Source organism: Astatotilapia calliptera, chromosome 14, assembly GCF_900246225.1.
Source record: "Astatotilapia calliptera chromosome 14, fAstCal1.2, whole genome shotgun sequence".
Taxonomy (NCBI): domain Eukaryota; kingdom Metazoa; phylum Chordata; class Actinopteri; order Cichliformes; family Cichlidae; genus Astatotilapia; species Astatotilapia calliptera.
In genome coordinates, this window is record NC_039315.1 from 31,289,315 (window position 1) to 31,313,090 (window position 23,776).

The window sequence follows — 23,776 nt, forward strand, 5'->3', positions numbered from 1 at the left end:
CTCCAAACTTTATTCTGTATTACAGAACCAACATTTTGCAGACCAAGTTTTAGCAATTTGCTTTTTCAGACAGAAGTTTCCAAGGATAGAGTGCTTAGTGATCAAACTAGCAATTTTGGTAAGAGACTACAGTCATAAGCTATAAAGGTGCAATGCACAGACACACATATATGCTAAATGGTGCCTAGTGATAGAAAATGAGAACGTCACTCAACGTGATGTGTTGGCTGATGTGTTCCACGTAGCAAACCATATTTTTTAGACAACGCTGTTGAAAACACCAGGACCTCAAAGAATGTGAAAGTTGAAAAAGCAGAAACTATCCACAGAAACCAAAACATGTATGTAAACTTTATAAACGTAGTCGGGCATTTTAACAAAGGAGTTCATGGAGACTCCCTTTTGCTGTCAGACTCGTGGCCATTAGAGCAAATGCAAGAAGGAGTTAGATGCAATTTTCAACATCTGAGGTTGCAGCTTGACTGTGACCCAAATTTTCTTTCTCTCCTTTCTCTCCATACCCAATGTTTCTTGTATCATTGAAGGTTTTGTGTGGTTTTATGTTCTGACAAAAGAAATATGGTTATTATTCTAGATCTCTGCCGAGTAGAACTAAACAGCTGTAAAGTCAGCGTTTATTTAAACCCCCAGATTTATTGTTTTAGGGCTGATCGTTCCAACTTTTTAATCAGGAAGGGATCAAAAGTTACATCTGAGATCTACCCGTAAAATCACAGTATGAAAAACAATGTTACGTTTCTTTTCTGGTTATTGAATAGCTTTTTTGTGCCTCTAAAAATGATTGAAATTAAGCAGCCTATGTGGGGAACCTACTTTTCAGTTAAACCTCTGACAATTCCTGCTCAAGGGGCCATAACGTATACATTTTTTTCTATAATCGTTAAGGGTAACTCATTATATGATTTTTTCTTTTGCCGGTGCTCCTGTGAAACATTAAATAGAAAGCTCAGAAGTCACAGTTGCAGCTACAGATGTAAGCACTGAGCCTTTGGGATGGGCACACTTGAAATCCAACCAAGTTATAGCAATAATAAGTGTCACGGTCTGGCTGGGGCAGACCGTATGTGTTGCAGGGAAGGACTCAAGCGCAGACCAAAACGTGGTGTGGATTAACAAAACAAGCCGTTTAATAAGGCAAGAAACAAGGGTACAAAATAATAGGGCATGGGTGAAAACTAAACAATAACCTAAACTGGGTGAACTAATAACAAAACATGAAAAACCTTAACCATAATGAACTGACATGGGTACCTGGAGATGAGACATGGATGAGCAGACGACCTGACAAGGAATGACTGAAAGCGCGCGGACTAAATACACACAGGAGGATAATGAGGAAAGTGGGAACACATGAGGAAACAGCTGACACACATGAACATAACGACATGACAAGGGGAGCGTAACATTAACAACATTGAACCTAGGAACACAGGAACCCTTCAAAATAAAACCGGAAATCTAATGAAACGCAGACCTGACAACATAAGACACATAGATAAGAAACACACGAAGCGAAGGGCAAGGGAGACTTCACAGGGTATGACAATACAAGGGGGGAACTGATAAACAGATGCACCTAGGAAACATAATAAGCTAGAACATACACTAACAGCATCAAAAGAACTGAAACTCAAAACACTGGGTCATAAGACCCAGGACTGTGACAGAGCCCCCCCTTTAAGGGCGGATTCCAGACGCCCGAAACCCCGAAAAAACAAAAAACAACCCACCAAGGGCGGGCGGCGGGGGTCCAGGATGGAGGGCCAGAAACAAGGCCACAAAAAACAAAATGTCCAACAAAATCACAGGAGCACAGGGAACAGTTCATGACTCCTCAGGGGGCCGACCCGGAGGGTGACGGTCCAGAAAATCATAGTTCATGTGATCAGGGGGCCGACCCGGAGGCCGACGGCACAGCAATCCATGGTCGAACAGTTCCGGGGGCCGTCCGTGCGGACGGCAATGGTGGCGACATGGAAACCGTTCAGGGGGCCGACCGTGCGGACGGCAACGGCGTAGAAACAGTTCAGGTGGCCGACCTCGACGGCGGCGACGTCCAGCAGGTGGCCGAAGATTCCCGGGTGCAGAGCGAGGCTTGGGCGGCGGCATAACAGCCGTAGGACCAGGCGACGCTGAAGCAGAGGCCGGACCAGGCGAGGCAGAAGCAGGAGCCGAGGAAGACTCGGATGAGGCCGGACCAGGCGTGGCAGAGGCAGAGGCCGGACCAGGCGTGGCAGAGGCAGAGGCCGGACCAGGCGTGGCAGAGGCAGAGGCCGGACCAGGCGTGGCAGAGGCAGAGGCCGGACCAGGCGTGGCAGAGGCAGAAGCCGAAGCCGCACCAGGCGAAGACGAAGGCTCCGATGAAGCCGCACCAGGCGAGGACGAAGACTCGGAGGCTGCACCAGGCGAGGACGAAGACTCGGAGGCTGCACCAGGCGAGGACGAAGACTCGGAGGCTGCACCAGGCGAGGACGAAGACTCGGAGGCTGCACCAGGCGAGGACGAAGACTCGGAGGCTGCAGCAGACGAAGCACAGGCTGGAGCTGCAGCAGACGAAGCACAGGCTGGAGCTGCAGCAGACGAAGCACAGGCTGGAGCTGCAGCAGACGAAGCACAGGCTGGAGCTGCAGCAGACGAAGCACAGGCTGGAGCTGGACCAGGCGTAGCAGAAGCAGAAGGTGGCTGGACGAGCTCCTCGGGCCCGCCAGCAGACGTGGCATGAGGCTGGTGCGGTTCTCCTGAACCCCCAGCTAACGAGGCGTGAGGCTGGAAGGGCTCCTCGGGCCCTCCAGCAGACGTGGCATGAGGCTGGTGCGGTTCTCCTGAACCCCCAGCTAACGAGGCGTGAGGCTGGACGGGCTCCTCAGGCCCTCCAGCTGACGTGGCATGAGGCTGGATGGGCTCCTCGGGCCCTCCAGCTGACGAAACTTGAAGCTGGCTGGGTTCTCCTGAACCTCCAGCAGACAAAACATGAAGCTGGCCGGGTTCTCCTGAACCTCCAGCAGACAAAACATGAAGCTGGCCGGGTTCTCCTGAACCTCCAGCAAACGAAGCATGAAGCTGGCTGGGTTCTCCTGAACCCCCAGCAGACGAAGCATGAAGCTGGCTGGGTTCTCCTGAACCTCCAGCAGACGAAGCATGAGGCTGGCTGGGTTCTGCTGAACCTCCAGCAGACGAAGCATGAGGCTGGCTGGGTTCTGCTGAACCTCCAGCAGACGAAGCATGAGGCTGGCTGGGTTCTGCTGAACCTCCAGCAGACGAAGCATGAGGCTGGCTGGGTTCTGCTGAACCTCCAGCAGACGAAGCATGAGGCTGGCTGGGTTCTCCTGAACCACCAGCAAACGAAGCATGACCAGCAGGTGTAGAGACCACCGGCTGGACAGAAGGCTGAGCAGGCGATGGAGCGAATGACTGAGCTGAACAATGGGGAGCTGGCTGAGCTGCACAGTGGGCTAAGGGCTGAGCTAACGGAAACGCAGGAAAATGACCTATGGACTGGGCTGCTAACAGAGCTAATGACTGAGCTATAGACTGAAAAGCATGCAGTAGTGGTGGTGGTGTTGGTTGCGGACTGAACTCTCCTGAGCCCTCAGTAGAGACAGGGACGGGTGCAGGAGCATGCCGGACACTAGCCACTCCCACCCGAGGAGTAGGTACGGGTGCGGAGACGGGCTGTGTCCTGGCTGACCTCACCCTGGGGACCGGAACAGGCACCGGCAACGGCTGGGCAACTGCCCTTCCCACCCGAGGAGCTGGTACGGGTGCAGAAAGGGACAGAGCCTCAGCCGGCCTGGAAACCAGAGCAGGGACCAACTGGGCCTCAGCCTCCCCCACCCGAGGAACTGGTACGGGTGCAGGGGTACGCTGGGCCCGAGCTGCCCTGGCAGCAGAAACACGAACAGGCAAAGGAGCAGGCTCAGAAAAAACAGTCTTAGAAACGGCAGGCTTAGGGTTAATATGTATTGGGTCGACAAAAACAGACCTAGCAAAAATGAATCCGCCGTCCACTTCATGTTTAGCAGTCTTAGTATTAGCAGTCCTTGGGTTAACGGTCTTAGAGTGAGCTGACTTGGGGATGATTGAACCAGACTTAACAAAACCTGAACTGACAGAACCTGAACAGACGGAAGTGGAACTGAGTGTGTTTGTCCAGGTAACGTAATTAACAGTCTGTCCTTTAACCCTATGTGCAGGCTTAGGCGAGCGGGAATTGTCTTTCATCCCTCCCTGTGTAGAGGGAGTAAAACAAAACGGATCCTCCCAGTCCACGTCGTCATCCATAAGGGAAATTCCCCATGGATCGGAAGTGAGCCGATTGTTGTTAGCATCAGACGGGACGTGAGAATAAAAGTCATTTTCACTCACCACCGTGAGCTGCTCAGCGATGTCCGGTTTATGGCGGCGTGCGCGCCGCTTCCTGCGAATAGAGGAAGCTGGCGGAGCGAGCGACTGAGCCCCTGGTGCACAGAATGGTGACACCGAGGCTGGAGCGTGAGCGCCTGAAGCCACACGGAGGACTCCCACCTGAAGCGAGCGAGGCTTAGATGCAGGCAGCGCAACAGGCCGGGACTTTCGGCAGCTCTTGGGACCTCCGAGAGCTAGCCGAGTCCCGTGGAAAATGCGCTCGTAGTCGAGGGTACGCCACGGCTTCCAGCAGAGCTCCTCCTCCAGCTGGGCGAAGGCTGCCTCCCGATGCTCGTAAAGCTCGCGGTCTGCTGAGTCCATAGTGGGTCAGGTCGTACTGTCACGGTCTGGCTGGGGCAGACCGTATGTGTTGCAGGGAAGGACTCAAGCGCAGACCAAAACGTGGTGTGGATTAACAAAACAAGCCGTTTAATAAGGCAAGAAACAAGGGTACAAAATAATAGGGCATGGGTGAAAACTAAACAATAACCTAAACTGGGTGAACTAATAACAAAACATGAAAAACCTTAACCATAATGAACTGACATGGGTACCTGGAGATGAGACATGGATGAGCAGACGACCTGACAAGGAATGACTGAAAGCGCGCGGACTAAATACACACAGGAGGATAATGAGGAAAGTGGGAACACATGAGGAAACAGCTGACACACATGAACATAACGACATGACAAGGGGAGCGTAACATTAACAACATTGAACCTAGGAACACAGGAACCCTTCAAAATAAAACCGGAAATCTAATGAAACGCAGACCTGACAACATAAGACACATAGATAAGAAACACACGAAGCGAAGGGCAAGGGAGACTTCACAGGGTATGACAATACAAGGGGGGAACTGATAAACAGATGCACCTAGGAAACATAATAAGCTAGAACATACACTAACAGCATCAAAAGAACTGAAACTCAAAACACTGGGTCATAAGACCCAGGACTGTGACAATAAGCAACAGAAGACTAGAAGTTTGTCTATAAGGAGTATAGCTCGCCTTTTCCCGCTCCCCTCTCTTGACACAAAGTTGTGCCATTTCTACAGAGTAATTAGGCGTAGGGGATGTTTCACTGCCTTACAAAGCAAGTCATATTCATAATTCCTCCCAGGACTCACACCTAACCATGACACGTGTATTTAACACTGGCCCAGGGGTTAAGAGCCTGGAGGCTGTCAAGAAGGGTAATACATTCACAAGGTTAGGTGTTCCTGGACGTGTGTGTTCATTTGTGTATGTGTTCAAAAGAAACTCTAGACTCAATGTAGACACACATATGTTTTTTCGTGTCCCTAAATAGCCACACATTCGCACACTGTGCTCGGCAGTACGGTAGTTATTAAAGTCATCATTAGAAGCCTGCATGTTCTAACCTCGCCGCGTTTATGAAAAGCTAATTATCCAACTGAACAGCCAGCTGAAGGACAGCCACGCATGCCCACACACACAGACACACTCTCAAACCCCAAATGCTGAGACAAATTCACACTCATATACCTACATTTACATACAAATAAGGCAAACAGTGTAACTGGGGATAGATAGGCTGATTTTGCATCTCATAACCGACTCACAGATACTCTCCTAAAAGCACCTTTCAACATTAAAAAAAAAAGAAAAAAAGGGAAGAAAGTCACTTCCTCATGTGTGAAGAAGTGTGCCAAACGCTGTGCCTCGTTAGCATAAGCTGTCATGATAAATTTCTGCAGTGAGAAAACCAGGGGACTCCTCGCAGATACTGCCCTGTCAGTGCGTCGGCTCTTTATTCTACCAAGAATCTTAACTTCTCACTTGTCACACTTGATGCTAATATGAGTGAAACCTCATTCTGTCAAAACCTGTTAGTTGACGTGACTATTATTCCCAACAAGCCAAGAAAAAAAAAAGAAAGAAAGAGAATACACATCTCGTGTAGAAATATGTTGTTTATCCTCAGCTCACAGATTGTAATGGGGGAATATATGCTACACGTTTCAATTATGAATTTGCACCGGCAGGAAGTGCGCCATCTGTGTTTGCATCGCTTACCAGACAAAAGAAAGTGAAACCCGTTCCTATCCACGATGCAAGCCACAGTCAGGTGTTAATACACATCCACTGACACTGAGGTGCTCGTCAGCAGAGTTAAGCAACAGGACATTCAAATCAAATCAAATCAAATCAAATCACTTTTATTGTCACATCACATGTGCAGGTACATTGGCACAGCACATGTGAGTGAAATTCTTGTGTGCGAGCTTCACAAGCGTCAGAGTTGTGCAAAATACAATAATGTAAACAAGCAAAATACAAGAATGGCTACATCTGAAACTAATAAATATATGTACAATATATAATAGTATATGCATTTCTGGATGTGTATACTAAATATTTTTCTACGTGTGTGTGTGTGTGTGTGTGTGTGTGTACACATATTTTACAAATTAAATAGAGTAAACAATAAATAGAATATATAAAATAAATAAAATAAAATATACAGAGTGAGACATGTGCAAAACAGTGGCATTACTGTACAGTATGGAGTGCATAATGTTAAAGTTCCAGTAGTGAAGCTGAGGTGTCTATGACGTGTTCAGCAGTCTGATGGCCTGATGGAAGAAGCTGTCTCTCAGTCTGCTGGTACGGGACCGGATGCTGCAGAACCTCCTTCCTGATGGAAGCAGTCTGAACAGTTTATGGCTGGGGTGACTGGAGTCCTTGATGATCCTCCCTGCTTTCCTCAGGCACCGCTTCCTGTAGATGTCTTGGAGGGAGGGAAGCTCACCTCCAATTATCCGTTCAGAGCACCGCACTACTCGCTGGAGAGCTTTGCAGTTGTAAGCGGTGCTGTTGCCATACCAGGTGGTGATGCATCCAGTGAGGATGCTCTCAATGGCACAGTGATAGAAGGTCCTGAGGATGCGGGGGCTCATGCCGAATCTTTTCAGTCTCCTGAGAAAGAAGAGGCGCTGCTGTGCCTTCTTCACTGTTTTGTTTGTGTGTACTGACCACGTAAGATCCTCAGCCAGATGTACTCCAAGGAACCGGAAGCTGCTCACTCTCTCCACAGCAGCGCCATTGATGGTGATGGGGGTGTGTACTTCTCTGCACCTCCGGAAGTCCACTATCAACTCCTTTGTCTTTGCGACGTTGAGGGTGAGATGGTTGTCTTGACACCAGTGGGTCAGGGCGCTGACCTCCTCCCTGTAAGCCGTCTCATCACTGTTGGTGATAAGACCCACCACTGTAGTGTCGTCCGCAAACTTCACAATGATGTTGGAGTTGTTAGTGGCCGTGCAGTCGTAGGTGTAGAGTGAGTATAGGAGAGGGCTCAGTACACACCCCTGTGGAGCACCAGTGTTCAGTGTGACGGGGGATGAGGTGATGCTGCCCAGTCTGACCACTTGGCGTCTGTCAGACAGGAAGCTAAGGATCCAGCTGCAGAGGGAGCTGCTCAGTCCTAGATCCTGCAGTTTCCTGTCCAGCTTCGAGGGAACGATGGTATTGAATGCTGAGCTGTAATCTACAAACAGCATTCTCACATACGTGTCTCTCTTCTCCAGGTGTGACAGGGCAGTGTGTAGTGTCAGGGCTATGGCATCATCAGTGGACCTGTTGTGGTGGTATGCGAACTATAGAGGGTCCAGTGAGTCGGGTAGTGCAGAGCAGATGAAGTCCCTGACCAGCTTCTCAAAGCATTTGCTTACGATGGGGGTCAGGGCTACAGGTCGCCAGTCGTTCAATGAGGAGATGGTGGAGGATTTGGGTACAGGGACGACGGTGGCCATTTTGAAGCAGGCTGGGACTACAGACAGAGAGAGGGAAAGGTTGAAGATGTGCGTGAACACTCCAGCCAGCTGAGCCGCGCATGACTTGAGGACGCGGCCGGGAATCCCGTCTGGACCAGTAGCTTTGCGTGCGTTCACCTTCCTGAAGCACCTCCGCACATCCTCCTCAGACACAGTGTGCGCACTGACGTCATCCGCGGTGCGCACACTGTCCGGTCTCATGGTGTTCGCTGCGTCGAATCTAGCGTAGAATACGTTTAGATCCTCACACAGAGAGGCCGTGGTCTGCGGTGTGCTGGTTTTCCCTCTAAAGTCTGTGATCGTGTTTAGTCCCTGCCACATACTCCGAGGGTTGTCAAACTGTTGCTCCACCCTGTCCCTGTACTCACGTTTGGCTGCTTTGATCGTCTTCCGGAGTTGGTAATGTGCGTGTTTGTAGTCCGATGTGTTCGCGGAGGCAAAGGCGGTGCTCCGTGCCGCCATTCAGTCATAACTATTTTACTTTTTAATGTATTATATAGTTTTATTAAAATATGTTATTATATAATATTTGTAATGTAATATTTTTGCACTACTTTGAGATTTTGTGAGACCCAGATTTGGACCAAATGCTTAAAACATTGTTTTCAATTCATGGGCTTTAGATTAGTGAGAAAGAAGAGACGTGCATAATATGTAGTCTTCTATTTTAAATAGATTATTAACAGCTATAGTGGAAACTACTAAAAAAAACCCCACAATTTTATATAAATTCTATAAACTTTTATCAAGAAAAGAAGAAACATCAACAGGTATAATAAAGATGAAACAGAGAGAAGTGCTGGGAACACAACAAACAAAGAATGCAAACAGACGTTCTCTGAGATTCATTAAACTACCAGTTTTAGAAGACGTAACTTGGAAAACAAACCTGAGATACTTCTTGAGCACAGAAATGACGTTTAATTATAGCACAAGTTTATAATCTCATTGCTGGATACATTGGGAAAAAAACAATGCATATTACCTGTATGTTTTTTTTATATGAAGCTATTTTGTAATATGTGTGATAGATAGATAGATAGATAGATAGATAGATAGATAGATAGATAGATAGATAGATAGATAGATAGATAGATAGATAGATAGATAGATAGATAGATAGATAGATAGATAGATAGATAGATAGAAAATAGTAATGGCAGATATCTGGTGTATCTCAGTCTATCAGTCTACTTTTTTAATGTTGTGGCTTAGGTGTTTTTACATGTGGGACATAAAACTGTTTATGACTTTGGCTTAGGTTGTAGTTCCAGTGACGACTCTATAAAGATTCCAGCTCTCTGGTTGTCTCTTTAAGCCATCATAGCCATCAGTCACAGGTTGGATCAATAGTATCACATGTGAAGTCAGGAGGATTGGCTCACGAAGCTGAAAACGGAACTGGATTACCTTGCAGCGAAATCACCTCCTATTGAGATTACGCCGGCCTCCGTGGAGTCTCTTGTGGCTGCTTCCGAGGAGGATTCTTGTCGATATGGAAATGCGATTTCCTTGCATAGTGCTGAAGTTACTATCCTGTGTTGTGTTGTGCATTGATCCCACTGGCATAGTTGGGGTTGTTTGTTCCCATTCCGGTCTTGCACGAGGAATCTGACGATTCAGCCTCTCGACTAATTCTTGTCAAAGATTAATTGAGTCCTTTCCCTTTGTGTTGGATGTTGACTTGTGTGTGTATTGGAAGCGTTCAATACTATCAGTCTGTTTGAGTGCCAGTGTTTATAAATAATGAGCGCAGATGAATATGTAATAAGCTTTGAACAATGCTAACCTGACATTAACATGCATCGCCTGCCTTTAACATGCAGCTGGTATCTGATTGTGTCGGCGTATGGTTTAACTGGGTTGAAATCCCACCTGGCACTTAAATACATCTCAACTGCTTGGGATGCTTTTCATTTTCTGAGATACTTACATCATTGAAAAGAGACCGACTACTTCCTTTTATTAGATATACAGTGTTCTATGTAAATGAGACAGCATTCAGGCAACTGGGGTTATTAAGCAAAACAAAGTTACACAATTGTGTATTTTATGCATGCTGCGTTCAGTTCTAGAAGACTGATTAGATGCTGTTAGAAGCACTTTAAACTCTCTGGTCATTTACTACTTTTGATGTAGCTGTTTGAATGAAGAAAGTTAACAACAGGAGCATACTAATATTGTATTTTGATTAATTTTGAGGGAACATAGAGGAAGACTGATGCCCTCCGTCATGTTGCTATTCAGGAATACTATTTCAGTCAGCACCATTACTGAAAAAAAGACTGAGATTTCCATGTGCAGTAATTTATATTTGGCAGCTTGGCTTTGTTCTGAGACCTACCTACCTTCCATGCGTGTACGTGGAATGCATAAGGTGGGGAGTGCTCACCTCTCTGTCCTTGTATGTGCATACATGGAGAGCTGGAGGCAGAGAGAACAACACCAAGACCCCAGCACAGAACGGCGTAGGCATCAAAGACGACTGTTATATTTAAGTCAGATACAGATCGAAAGGAGGAGCTGCGGTGGGGGTGGGTTGCATAGCAGCTAGCAGGTGCAAATCAGCTGTGGGCAGGTGAAAGCAGCTTAAGTAGCATGAGCTACATGAAAGAGCCAGTTGTAGGAGCAGAAAGGGGATCAGCTGCTGTGAGCTGATATTTTTTGCAGATGTTCACAACATAACTAGTAACTCAAATATCAGAGATGGAATGAACTTTGTTGATTCAGTCTTTTCAGAAAATACCCCCAAAATATCATAAGTCTGTTCAAGTGTTAAATATATAACATCCATTATGAACATGTCTCAAAGGAGGAAAGTAAAGTAGAATCTTAGAGACTTCAGAGTGGGGAGGTCATGGTGCTGTGAGCCATCAACAAAATGTTGGCTTTGACAACAGGTCTATGCACAGATTGGTTTCTTTCAACAAGTTCTCATCCCTAGATGTCAAATACTGCCACTCTGTCAGATACCAGACATGTTTACCCTTAGCCTTGATCCACCAACCACAGCAAAATAAGAAGCGAAGAGATTATTTATTTATTTTTATAATAAAGAAGAAGAAAATACCCACTAGCACAGCAAAATAGGTGTATACTGAGTTAAACTACTTTCAACTTTGCAATGAAAACAGGCAAGCAGTGGAAACAGTGACTGGGCTGAAAATATACAAGAGGCTTACCTATGCAACCAGAGCCTTGAATATTTCCTATGAAGGCAAGGTGTCACCTACAAACCTACTAACAATCTTTGTTTGCTGATGGAGATTAAGGCCCAAGCTTCTCAGACATGAGATCATTTTCATGCAGTACTTAGTGCTTAGATGTTTTTCCATTTCTTATCCACTTGTTAAGTTTAGATAAAACCAAAACTACATAACCTATTTAGGCACCAAAAATATACTTGGTTAGGTTTAGGAAGAGACTGTTATTTAGTTGACATGATACTGGAAAAAAACTCTGATAGCTACCTATTGCAGTTAAAAGTGGCTTCAAGGCATATTCACAACTTCAATGAAATATACAGTACGCTAATCACTGTATATACTTCTGGGATCTCCCTTATTAACTAAGGGGTGGCAAAAGCAGGTCGATCTTAATTTGATTTAGCACAGTTTTTATGCCTGATGCAAGCATCCCATTTGTCTGGTGTTGGAAGCAGCACAAGTTCACTAACTTTTGCCCCTTTAAGGCTCTCTTTGTGTGTCCTACCATTCTCAACCCAGTGACCTTTCACATGCATGTCAGATGTGTTAACCAGACTGTTTACTTTTTCCCAATTGCAAAAACGTCATTAGGTTAAGTTCATTTTTATCTACATTGTACTAAATCACAGCAACAGTCACTTCAAAGCCTTTATATTGTAAGGTAAAGACCCTACAATAATACAAACCCCAAACAGTCAAGCACTTGGCGATAGTGGGAAGGTAAAACTCCCTTTTAACAGGAAGAAACCACCAGCAGAACCAGGCTCAGGGGGGGATGGTCATCTGTTGCGATTCCATGTGCTTTTCTGTTCTGTTGTACTTGTTATCTAAACAGTCAGATGACCTGTTGGAATGACAAACTGGGAAAGTGAAATTATTGCACTAGTGCTTTGTCAGCATTAAGGGAAACTGAAGGATGTCAAAATGCATTTTAGAGTAATAGGATTTACAAGTACAGTTGTTACTGTGTGTGTGTCCTTGTATAGCCGGCCACATCTAGCAGTGTAAATGTTTTACAAACAGTGTGATCAGGCACTGTGTATAAATGAGTTCCTCTGAGTTCCTCTTGTCACTTATAAATGCTCAGTGACAAGAGGAACTCAAATGTAGTTTCCCCACTCAGTGGGATTATATAGTTTGTTTAACCTGTGACTTTTCTTTTCAACTAACTATCCCCCATGGTGCAACTTTTTTAATCCTCTTTGTTTAAAGGTGGTGTGATCATTCACCCATAGGGGCATTTAACCCCCCACTGTCTTTCTGTGTCACTCTGACTCATTGTGGACCCCTCCTTGTGAGTTGGAGCCTGTCACAGGGAGGGATAGCAGCCTTGGGCTTAGCTTGGCAATCTTCCAGCACTATGACAACACACACACATACACGCACGCGTGCATAGAGACACACACAAGTAAGACTTGCCCCAGAGAGCCAGGCGTCTGTTTGAGACAGATGTGAAGCATCAGCAGAGATACACAGGCACCCAGACATTTTTGCAGTTATAGCAGTTAGTTATATATCATGCATTTGTGTGAACGAATTCATAATCACACACACATATGTACACACACACATACACACACAGATGAGTCTTTCTGTACAAACCCCAAAGGAGTAGAGCATATGTTTCCTCTTTCACCACTGGGGAGAGTGGCACAGTGAGGGGAGGGGGTGTTTATGAGCAAGTGTCATTAATATGACAAAACAAGGCTGGCAGAGGGATTTACGGCACATTCTGGTGCCACCATCATCTGTCAGTGCTTTTTCTACTGCTGTTAGCATCACTATTAACACTGGGCTAATCCCGCTTGGTCTGCAACATTGTTTAGGTGAGTGACACATGACAAAATCACATTTTAAATTAATGACAGGACGCTATGTTTCCCAGGAGACCACTGAAACATCTCATGAAGAATTAAACAAAAAAGTGCCCATAAATGTCTGTCAATCCAATGCTTTGCATTGTGCTTGGTGATGTAAGGCTTGGCAATAGAAGCTCATTCCATGAAGCTCTCTACATAGTGTTCTTGAGCTAATCTGCAGGCGACATGTAGGCTTGTTGCGCCTGACTTTGCAGAAAGTTGTTGACCTCTTGGCATTCTTTAAATTCCATTCTTTCACAAATGTTTGTAGAAGCATGGAAAGATACTTGATTTTATAAACCTTTGATTGGAGCTTCTAAATTCAATCATTTGGATGTGTGAGTGAAGACAATACAGTGTAAATAGATGCATATTGACACCAGTTACTCAAAACACGATTGGAGCAGAAACTAAAAGTTTAAAAAAAGAAATTCTCAAAATTAGTTTGTACTTCAGCGAACTTGCTTAAGTAAATGTACTTAACAGTAGTTACTGTCTCTGCCCTTTTGCCACGTCTTTTTTAATAGCTTTTCTTCATGAGTTGTTTAGGCCTTTCTGTGTTCTGTTAAATAATTCAAGCATGTGAATAGAAGCTCAAAAACAAATCATAGCCTGTGTTTGTGGACTTGTGACAGGGTGCGATAAGGCAGTATAAAAATCAATTCTGCCTGCGCTCTGCCTGCGCTCTCCCTCCCCGCTGGCTTTGTCTTTGTTGTCCAGTCTCTGTCTTCAACCAACCACCGTTGGAGAAATATCTACTGCTTCTTTGAATAGGATAATTTCACCGTCATTACATACCCAGCTCGAGTCCCATAAGCCACATCTCCACCCCTTTGTGGCTTAAAGCAAAGTATTACTTGGGCTTTGCTGTTCTGAAGCCATTCCAAAAGCAAATTACTGTAGCACATTGCCATCCATCATCAACTGTCAGTCAATGAACTGAAGGACTGATCATGCAATCTGTCGCTTTTCTGGAGAATATTGATGAAGACATTTTGAGGTGATGAATGGTGAGGAGTTTACATGATGTGTGACTATCCATGAATAACTGTTGATAAATCATTTATGGAATAATTAATTAGTGCAGTTTGATGCGCTTGATGGAGATTCTGCATAGCAAGCAAGAATCTGGCAGATGAAGTGATCTGGGGGTTCGCTTTATCTTATTTTGGCACCAAAACACAATCAAAACAGTGCTTTAGGTCAGACTACATTGTGTATTACACAAAGCACAATGCGACTAGTGGTTACTGAGCTAATCCATCACCTGCTGATGCGAACTCTGCCCTGAACTATCCAAATTTAGCAATTATCTAGGAAGCTGTAATTAGTCCTTTATGCATGGCTGTGGAAGACGTATTTAGCCTTGTAAGCCATTTCCCATTTTTGGGAAATGGCTGTGTGTTCTTTCACGCTTCCTTTTATTTTCTTTTTGGGGATAAAAATGCCACATTGAAAATAAAGACAACAAACCTTAATTAAATGTTGTTATTCTGAAAGTTGCTATAAAAAAATTGGCTGCACGAGTTTTGATTGGGTTAATATTTCATGAACGTGAATATTTGAGTTCATTAATGTGCAGGTGATGATTCCTTGTTATCTACTATTTTGAAATGTCTTTAAAGGAGTGCTATGGTGATTTTTTTCCTTCATCTTTAATAGTTGAGGGAGTCATGAAGAGCATGAGATATCCTGCCTTCTCTACGATGCATCATGGGCAGGGGTGTCCAACTCCAGGCCTCAAGGGCCGGTGTCCTGCAAGTTTTTAACTGTACTAATTCTGTACAGTTCATATAAGTTTAAATCAAGCTTGGTAAAGCTTGAGCCTAACCAAACATGACACATGTTCTAAGAAAACAAGATGTGGAGTAGATATATTTATATACAATTAATTTACTTTCTCCTTCAGCCCTGTTTCCAAAATGGGGATGCTTTAAAGTAAATAAAAATAAGAATGCAGTTATGTGCAAACAAATAAACTGAATAACTCAATACAAATTTAGAAAGTACAGCATATTGTACTGCTGTATTGTTTAAATAAAGGATGCCAAAGACATTTTTAAAGAATGGTTTCAGGTTTCAGAATGAGCATGTTTACCACTGCATTGCATCACCTCGACTTTCAACACTGTAACCATTTGGGAACTGAGGAAAGCAGCTGCTGTAGTTTTAAAAGAAAAATGTTTTCCCATGCTTGCTTGATATCGAAGTTTAGATGCACAACAATTTGAGACTTCTTTGTTCTAATGTTATTTTGAAAATATGCCATTTTTTCAATGGGTCACAGCTCTGAACTGTTGGAGGCCATTTTAGCACTAGGAATGTTTATTCGTGCAGAATGTGATTAACTGTTATCTTGTTGAAATAACAAGTGCTGTGCAGTCCTGTGGAAAACTAAGCACACCCCTACTGCTTCCATAGGGATGTGGACAATAAACAGCCAGTTGCTGTATATCAAATGCACTTGATTAACTGATTATCAGCAATTGTAAGAACTGCTACAAAAGCAGGAGTTTGGACAGTTTGCTGGTCTGGAGCAGCATTCAGGTGTGTATTAACACAATGCCAAAATGTTTCAAGGAGTGGACATGCTGGTAAATTCACCCAAAGGACAGACCATGACCTAAGAGGAAGTGAACAAAACTCCAGAGCCTCTTGAGTCTGAGCTTCATGTCAGACACATTTAGCATGTTAAACGTTGATGTTCATGGCAGGACTATTTGAAAATAGTGATCAAGTACAGTTTGTTTGGAAGTGTTACAAGAAGAAAGCCAATTCTCTCTGAAAACAACATGGCAGCGTGGCTTATGTTGGGAAAGTTAGATTGGAACAAACTACAAGGCTTCTGGAATTATGTTCTTTGGACAGAGGAGACCAAAGTGGAGCTGTTTAGTCAAACTGCACAGCACCACATCCGGCAAACACAGATAACAGTTTAAAAACCTCATACCAACTGTGAAGCACTGTGATGCATGTTGGTGGAGGGGTGATGATTTGGTTTGTTCTGTTGCTAGACCACCTGGGCACCTCACAGTCATGGAGTTAGTCAAGCATTTCTCTGTGTACCAAGTATTCTAGGGTCAAATGTCAGGCCATCGGTCTGACAGCTAAAGCTTGAGGGAAATTTGATGAAACAGGACAATGAGGCCAAGCACACAACCAATAAAACATTTAAAAAAAAAAAGAAAAGAACCAAGGGGTTGCAATGGCCAAATGTAAGTCCAGATCTCAACCTACTTACAATGTTGTTGTGGAACTTAGCAGAGCTCTGCGTGCTAACCCTCAATGAGCTAAAGTAATTTGTAAACAAGAGCGGACCAAAATTCATCCACAGCAATGTGAGAGACTGATAAATTCATTCAAACAACAAATACATCACATTATTGCTCCTGAAAGGGGTTTTAAGCTACTGAGTACTGTACTTAGTGTTTCATAGGATTGCATGGAGTGGAAACTTTCATTTTCACTTGACTGTATATCCTTCAGTATTATTGTTACCCTGACAGATGTTTAAATTAGATATGTTCTTTAGTTTTAATATCGCCTCCAGAGAAAACCTCACAAGGCAGCATTTCTGTGTTTGGCTTTGCAGTTTTAACTTGCATTTTTAGATGCAGCACCAAACCAGTTTGTACACTGTGTCTGAACTTCAGAAGTGTTCCTGAGTCGGCACAGTAATTTCCAATACTTCTAGGATGCTTTCTTTATACCCAGTCAACATAATAATTAACCACAAGGAATGAGGTTAATTAACTCGGTTTAATTTAGTATGTGTTTTTCAAAGGAAACAATATCATTTCTCAGTTTCACTTTTGCCTTTATACTAAGGCGTTTAAATGTTTGCAGATCTTTTACATCGTTGGTTTATTGAAAATCTGGCTTGTAATTAGAAAAATCATTTGTGTTCACTTCTTCACAGCGACTGACATGATTATCTACTGTTCTCCCCTGCTGTTTACAGGGCAGTGGTGCACATTCAGGTCAACGATGTCAATGAGTTTGCCCCAGTGTTTCGGGAGCCCCAGTATCAAGCAGCAGTGACAGAGGGCAAGATTTATGACAATATCCTGCAAGTGGAGGCTACTGATCAGGACTGCTCCCCACAATACAGCCAGATCTGCAACTACCAGATCACCACTACTAACACACCCTTCGCCATCGATCGTAACGGTGAGTAGAAGTTGGGGTGGAATATTAAACGCATTCGGGAGTTTTTGTAATAGTTGTCACAAAGAAGCTACGCTGTTACCGGTCATATTCAGTGCGCTGTAAGTTTTATTTTGAAACACTTTCCTTGAAACTTTTGTGTGCCCATTTTCTCTCAATGTTCTGCTTCACCTATTTCACTGATTTCCCACAAGTCCAAAAAGATCTTCCAAATCAAGTTTAAAGTTTGTTGCCTTCCCTTGGCTCTTCATCTGATATACAAAAGATGTAAAAACACATTTCTCACATAACGCCACAACACGCATGATCTGAAAATCCCATCCATCCGTACTCACTATAGAGCCATGGGAGAAGTGAACACACATACCTGCATACGCTCTAGTAGAAAAACTTAATACTCTGACAGATATCTCTCCCTGGGGGTAAAATGCACTCTTTAGTCTTTCCAAGGACAAAGTCAAGCTTTGCTCAGAGAGCCATCACTCTCCACAAATCAGATCACAGAAGTCTGTGCACACACAAACATTATATAGACAAACACACACACACGGAGACAAAGAAAAATCTAAGGACACGTTCACATACCCCCGCAAATTTACTTAACTTTGCTGAGTTGCTACTTGTACTTTGCTACATAGGTAGCTATTAATCATTATTTTCTAAACAAAAGTTAAATGTTATCATGAGCCACAAACTCAAATACGAAAATGCCCACAAAATCTATTGTGAAATGTGGTTCCACTGTTTTTGTGTGTAGTGACCTTCTGTCTTATTACCATTACAATTGTTCAATTTTAAATTGTGAATGTAATAATAGAACTTCATACTTAGAATGCAACATATTACATGAGCATACACTTTAACACTGGACTTACTGTGTCATATACTTTTTAGACAGGCAACTCAAATACGGCTGCTGCATTAGTGCCACCGAGACGGTACATAAACTCTTTTGCCTAAAATACAGAGATGAAAGGCACATTACTGTTTCAATTTTTACTACTGCCAGCAGAGAGTTCCTGACTGTTGAGGTGCTGCAGTAAAAAGGCTGACTGAGTGAGGTGTGGGCCAAACTGCTCCGTGAATGATACAGGAGCGAGGCTGCAGCCTGTGCACGCTCTCTCCATTTCAAGGGGTCTTGCTTAGCTATTGACCGCTGAGGAAAAAGGCTTTGAGAGCTCTTGAACTCAAGAGTACCTGAGGGAGAGGAGAAGATGGTGGGAGAAAAGTGGAGGTTGCCTGTGAGAGAGAGAGTAAGTGGTGAGACTGGGTCGGGGACATAAGCACACTGCAAAGTGTAGCAGGAAAAATCTAAACAAGCAAGGAAAAAACTAGTGATGTTGTAATTTTTAAATAGACCGAAAATCCCATAAAAACACGGGGTATACTATTCATTTTCCTAAGCTTAAAACAACCTCTTCCTTTGTACTGTAGATGCTTAAAAAAGTAAAGTAATCACTAAACTTGCATTAAAGAAAGGGACTTGCTTGGTGGGGGTGCTTCGCCTCTGTTACCACTGAGACAATGAAATGCAATGCAGGCGGAACTAGAGAGATGACAAACTATGGGTTTTTGAAGCCACAAAACACTTCAGAGTGAACCTTTACCACTCTGCTGCTGCAACACTGATTTAGGGAAACAGTAAATACAGTATTCATGCTGTATTGCTGCACCAGGGGGGATATTGCACTACATTCCATGCTTGCTAACATGCTAATATTAGCAAGCAGGTTAATGGTATTTTGATAAGATCCCATTAAATATGGTTAAATATGGGAGGGTTAATTTAGTACAGTAACACTAATTACTTGCTTTTCAGTTATCCTCACCCCAGGTGGATTGAAAGAAAAAAAGATATGCTTTTTTTCCTGCACACTACAGTCAGATGATTTGTGTGCAGGAGAAGGAAAATGGTGGAGCAGAGACTTTTACTGCACTATTATTTTTTATTGCACAAAAGGACAAGAACTTGATGGCGAAGTGCAAACTCTGTCCAGGACAGAAACAACTGTGTTACAATGCCAACAAAGCCTCAGCTCTTTGCAGGCATCTCCACAAACAGCTTTAGCATAAGTCTGGGTTCTTGGGTAGCTTTTTGTTGGCATGCTGAGTGCTGTCCTTAGCGGGTAACAAAAACAGTGATGAGCAGTCAGCCCATGTTTCTACCTGTTCAATCACTTTCAATATTGCTTTTAAGTCTCTTAAGACAACTTGTGTTGTTGGCTTTGTTTTCACAGTAAACACTAAAACAATACATATGTGTGGCTTCAATATGATATATACGCATACATACGGTATATATATATATACGCATACATATATATATATATATACACACATACATATATATATATATACACATATATATATATATATACATACATACATACATACATACATACATACATACATATATATATATATATATATATATATATATATATATATATATATATATATAAATAAACACAGCACGCCCCTGCGGGCGGTTTATCCTTCAAGCTCGGGTCCTCTACCAGAGGCCTGGGAGCTTGAGGGTCCTACGCAGTATCTTAGCTGTTCCCAGGAATGTGCTCTGCGGATCTGCTGGAGCCACTCGCCTAGCTTGGGAGTCACCGCACCTAGTGCTCCGATTACCACGGGGACCACCATTACCTTCACCCTCCAAATCCTCTCGAGCTCTTCTCTGAGCCCTTGGTATTTCTCCAGCTTCTCGTGTTCCTTCTTCCTGATGTTGCTGTCATTCGGAACCGCTACATCGATCACTACAGCCGTCTTCTTCTGTTTGTCTACCACCACTATGTCCGGTTGGTTAGCCACCACCATTTTGTCCGTCTGTATCTGGAAGTCCCACAGGATCTTAGCTCGGTCATTCTCCACCACCCTTGGGGGCATCTCCCATTTTGACCTCGGGACTTCCAGGTTATACTCGGCACATATGTTCCTGTACACTATGCCGGCCACCTGGTTATGGCGTTCCATGTATGCCTTGCCTGCTAGCATCTTGCACCCTGCTGTTATGTGCTGGATTGTCTCTGGGGCATCTTTACACAGCCTGCACCTGGGGTCTTGCCTGGTGTGATAGACCCCATATATATATATATATATATATATTATATATATATATATATATATATATATATATATATATAAAAATGTGTTGGTGTGTTGAAAGTACACTATATTGAGGTATATATTCCTTACTGGTTATTATGAGACGATGCATTTCAGGTCATTTTACAGACTAATGAGAAAGTATTTAACAAGGGGTAATTTAACAACTACTGTAACAAATTACTTTTTTTTTATATCAAGTAATGTGTCATACGTTACTTTTTTGGAGTAATGAGACAACACTGATAGCTACTGTATAGCCCTATAATCGACATCATAAACTACACCATGGCCTGATCGCCACCTTTGAAGAAATGGAACTACATGGTGCAGTCATGTAGATTTCAGCAGACCTCTGATAGCACTGTATAGTAATAATACGCTTTGTAAACAGTTTCGTCTGTCCTGTCTTGTTCCTGAAAAATTTGATTTTTTTGGCTTTGAGTCCAGCCTGAACACCTCCTTTCACTTGTGATGGCAGGGAAATGCAAATATTGTCCACTGTGTTAATGGGTCTGCACAAAATCATCGCAGTTTATTAGCTTGGTGACAAGTTTCATCTACAATCTGTAAACGTGCAACACCTGTTAATTATTCCAAAGTAACATACTAATAAAATACTAGAATTTCACACACTGAAAATAAAGGCCAGACTTTTTGCATGAGCTATATAATTATTGCATGCCAAATAATTTGTCACACCACATGTTATCATGTTTCGGCTGTGTGGCAGGCAGGAGAGGACCCAAACGCAAACTCACGGGGACAGAACTTGAACTCAAAAGCACAGCTTTAATTGCTGGAAAAATAGAACACAGGTAATACAAAACTAAACTGGGAAAGCTAATCATAAAGTATACCAGGAGACACGGGGAGAATCACACACAGCATGAGGGAGAGAAGGCCACAAAAACAAAATGTCCATCAAAAGCATAGGAGCACAGGGAACAGTTCACAACTCCTCAGGGGGCCGGCCCGGAGGATGACGGCACAGGAGTTCATAGTCAAACAGTTCCGGGGGCCGTCCATGCGGACGGCAACGGCGGCGACATGGAAACGGTTCAGGGGCCGACCGTGCGGACGGCAACGGTGTAGAAACAGTTCAGGGGGCCGACCTCGACGGCGGTGACGTCCAGCTGGTGGCCCGGAAAGTGGCCGGCGATCCCGAGGTGCCGAGGCCGGACCAGGCGTGGCAGAAGCAGAGGCCGAGGCCGGACCAGACGAGGATGAAGACTCGGATGGAGTGGACCAGGCGACTGCGTGGGCGGAGACACGGAGGCCGCAGCTGGCGTGGATGAGGCTGCTGGTGGAGCAGCTGGTGGCTGAACGGGCACCTCGGACCCTCCAGCGGACGAGGCATGAGGCTGGACGGGCCCCTCGGGCCCTCCAGCTGACGAGGCATGAGGCTGGACGGGCTCCTCGGGCCCTCCAGCTGACGAGGCATGAGGGGCTCCTCGGGCCCTCCAGCTGAAGCAGTGGCAGGACCAGTAGGTGCAGAGACTACTGGCTGAACAGAAGGCTGAGCGGGTGATGGAACAAATGACTGAGCTAAACACTGGGGAGCTGGCTGAGCTTCACAGTGGGCTAAGGGCTGAGCTAACGGAAACACAGGAAAATGAACTATGGACTGGGCTGCTAATAGAGCTAATGACTGAGCTATAGACTGAAAAGCATGCAGTAGTGATGGTGGTGATGGTTGTGGACTGTACTCTCCTGAGCCTCTGGAACACAGGGAGGACTGCTGGGCGGGGTTGACCGAGTCTTCAGCAGAAACAAGAACGGGTGCAGGCACCTGACGGACACTAGCCGCTCCCACCCGAGGAGTAGGTACGGGTGCAGAGACGAGCTGTATCCTGGCTGCCCTCACCCTGGGGACCGGCATGGGTGCAGAGGTGGACTGGTTCACAGCCCCCCTCACCCTGGAAGCCGGGACAGGCAACGGCTGGGCAACTGCCCTTCTCACCCGAGGAGCTGGTACGGGTGCAGAAACTGACAGAGCCTCAGCCAGCCTGGAAACCAGAGCAGGGACCAACTGGACCTCAGCCTCCCTCACCCGAGGAATTGGTACGGGTGCAGGGGTACGCTGGGCCCGAGCTGCCCCGGGAGCAGGAACACGAGCTGGCAAAGGAGCGGGCTCAGAAAAAACAGTCTTAGAATTGGCAGGCTTAGGGTTAATATGTACTGGGTCGACAAAAACAGACCTATCAAAAATGAACTTAGCATTTTTCCCCACCATGTTCTTCAGTCTTTGTTTTAGCAGGTTTTGACGTCCTTGGGTTAACGGTCTTAGAGTGAGCTGACTTGGGGATGACTGAACCAGACTTGACAAAACCTGAACTGACAGAACCTGAACTGAGTGTTTTAGACCTGGTGACATTGCTCACAGTTTTTCCTTTAAAAGAATTTACAGCCTTTGGCGAGTGATTATTGTCTTTGATTTCTTCTGTTCAGAGGGAGCTTTGGTGCAAGCGGGGCAACAGGCGGAGGCTTTTGGCAACTTCGGGGACCTCCAAAAGCCAGCCGAGTTCCGTGGAATATGTGCTCAAAATCCGGAGCGCGCCACGGCTTCCAGCGGAGCTCCTCCTCCAGCTGGGCGAGGGCTGCCTCCTGGCGCTCATACAGCTGAGAACGGTTTGCTGGGTCCATGTAATGGTCGTAGTCTTCTGTCATGTTTCGGCTGTGTGGCAGGCAGGAGAGGACCCAAACGCAAACTCACGGGGACAGAACTTGAACTCAAAAGCACAGCTTTAATTGCTGGAAAAATAGAACACAGGTAATACAAAACTAAACTGGGAAAGCTAATCATAAAGTATACCAGGAGACACGGTGAGAATCACACACAGCATGGGGGAGACTACGACACTGACAAAGAGAAACACAGGGCTTAAATACACAGAGGGATAACGAGGGAATGAGACACAGAAGGAGACCACAGCTGGGAGTAATCAGGCTGGACGAGACAAGGGAAGCAAAACTAGAAACACTCACATGAGACATGGACCTTCAAAGTAAAACAGGAAACACACTGACTGAACTCTAAACATGCAAACTTAACAGCAACTGAGAAGACAGACTATAGGGACCAGAAACATGGTACATAGAGGTCACAGTAGACACAACATTGAACACAGGGAAGCCATATTACAAAGCCAAAGAACTAAACCTATGATAACCATAACTGAAATCTAGGGAAACAAGAA

At 44.7% G+C, this 23,776-nt stretch overlaps 1 protein-coding gene across 1 annotated transcript in view; it reads left to right on the top strand.

Annotated features, from left to right (window-relative positions):
• LOC113035750 (calsyntenin-2) overlaps positions 1–23,776 on the top strand; it is a 338,907-nt gene that overhangs the window by 187,094 nt on the left and 128,037 nt on the right. The window contains exon 4 of the mRNA XM_026191409.1: positions 17,257–17,465. Within this exon, the coding sequence (XP_026047194.1) occupies positions 17,257–17,465 (209 nt within the window). The remainder of the gene's footprint in view (positions 1–17,256; positions 17,466–23,776) is intronic.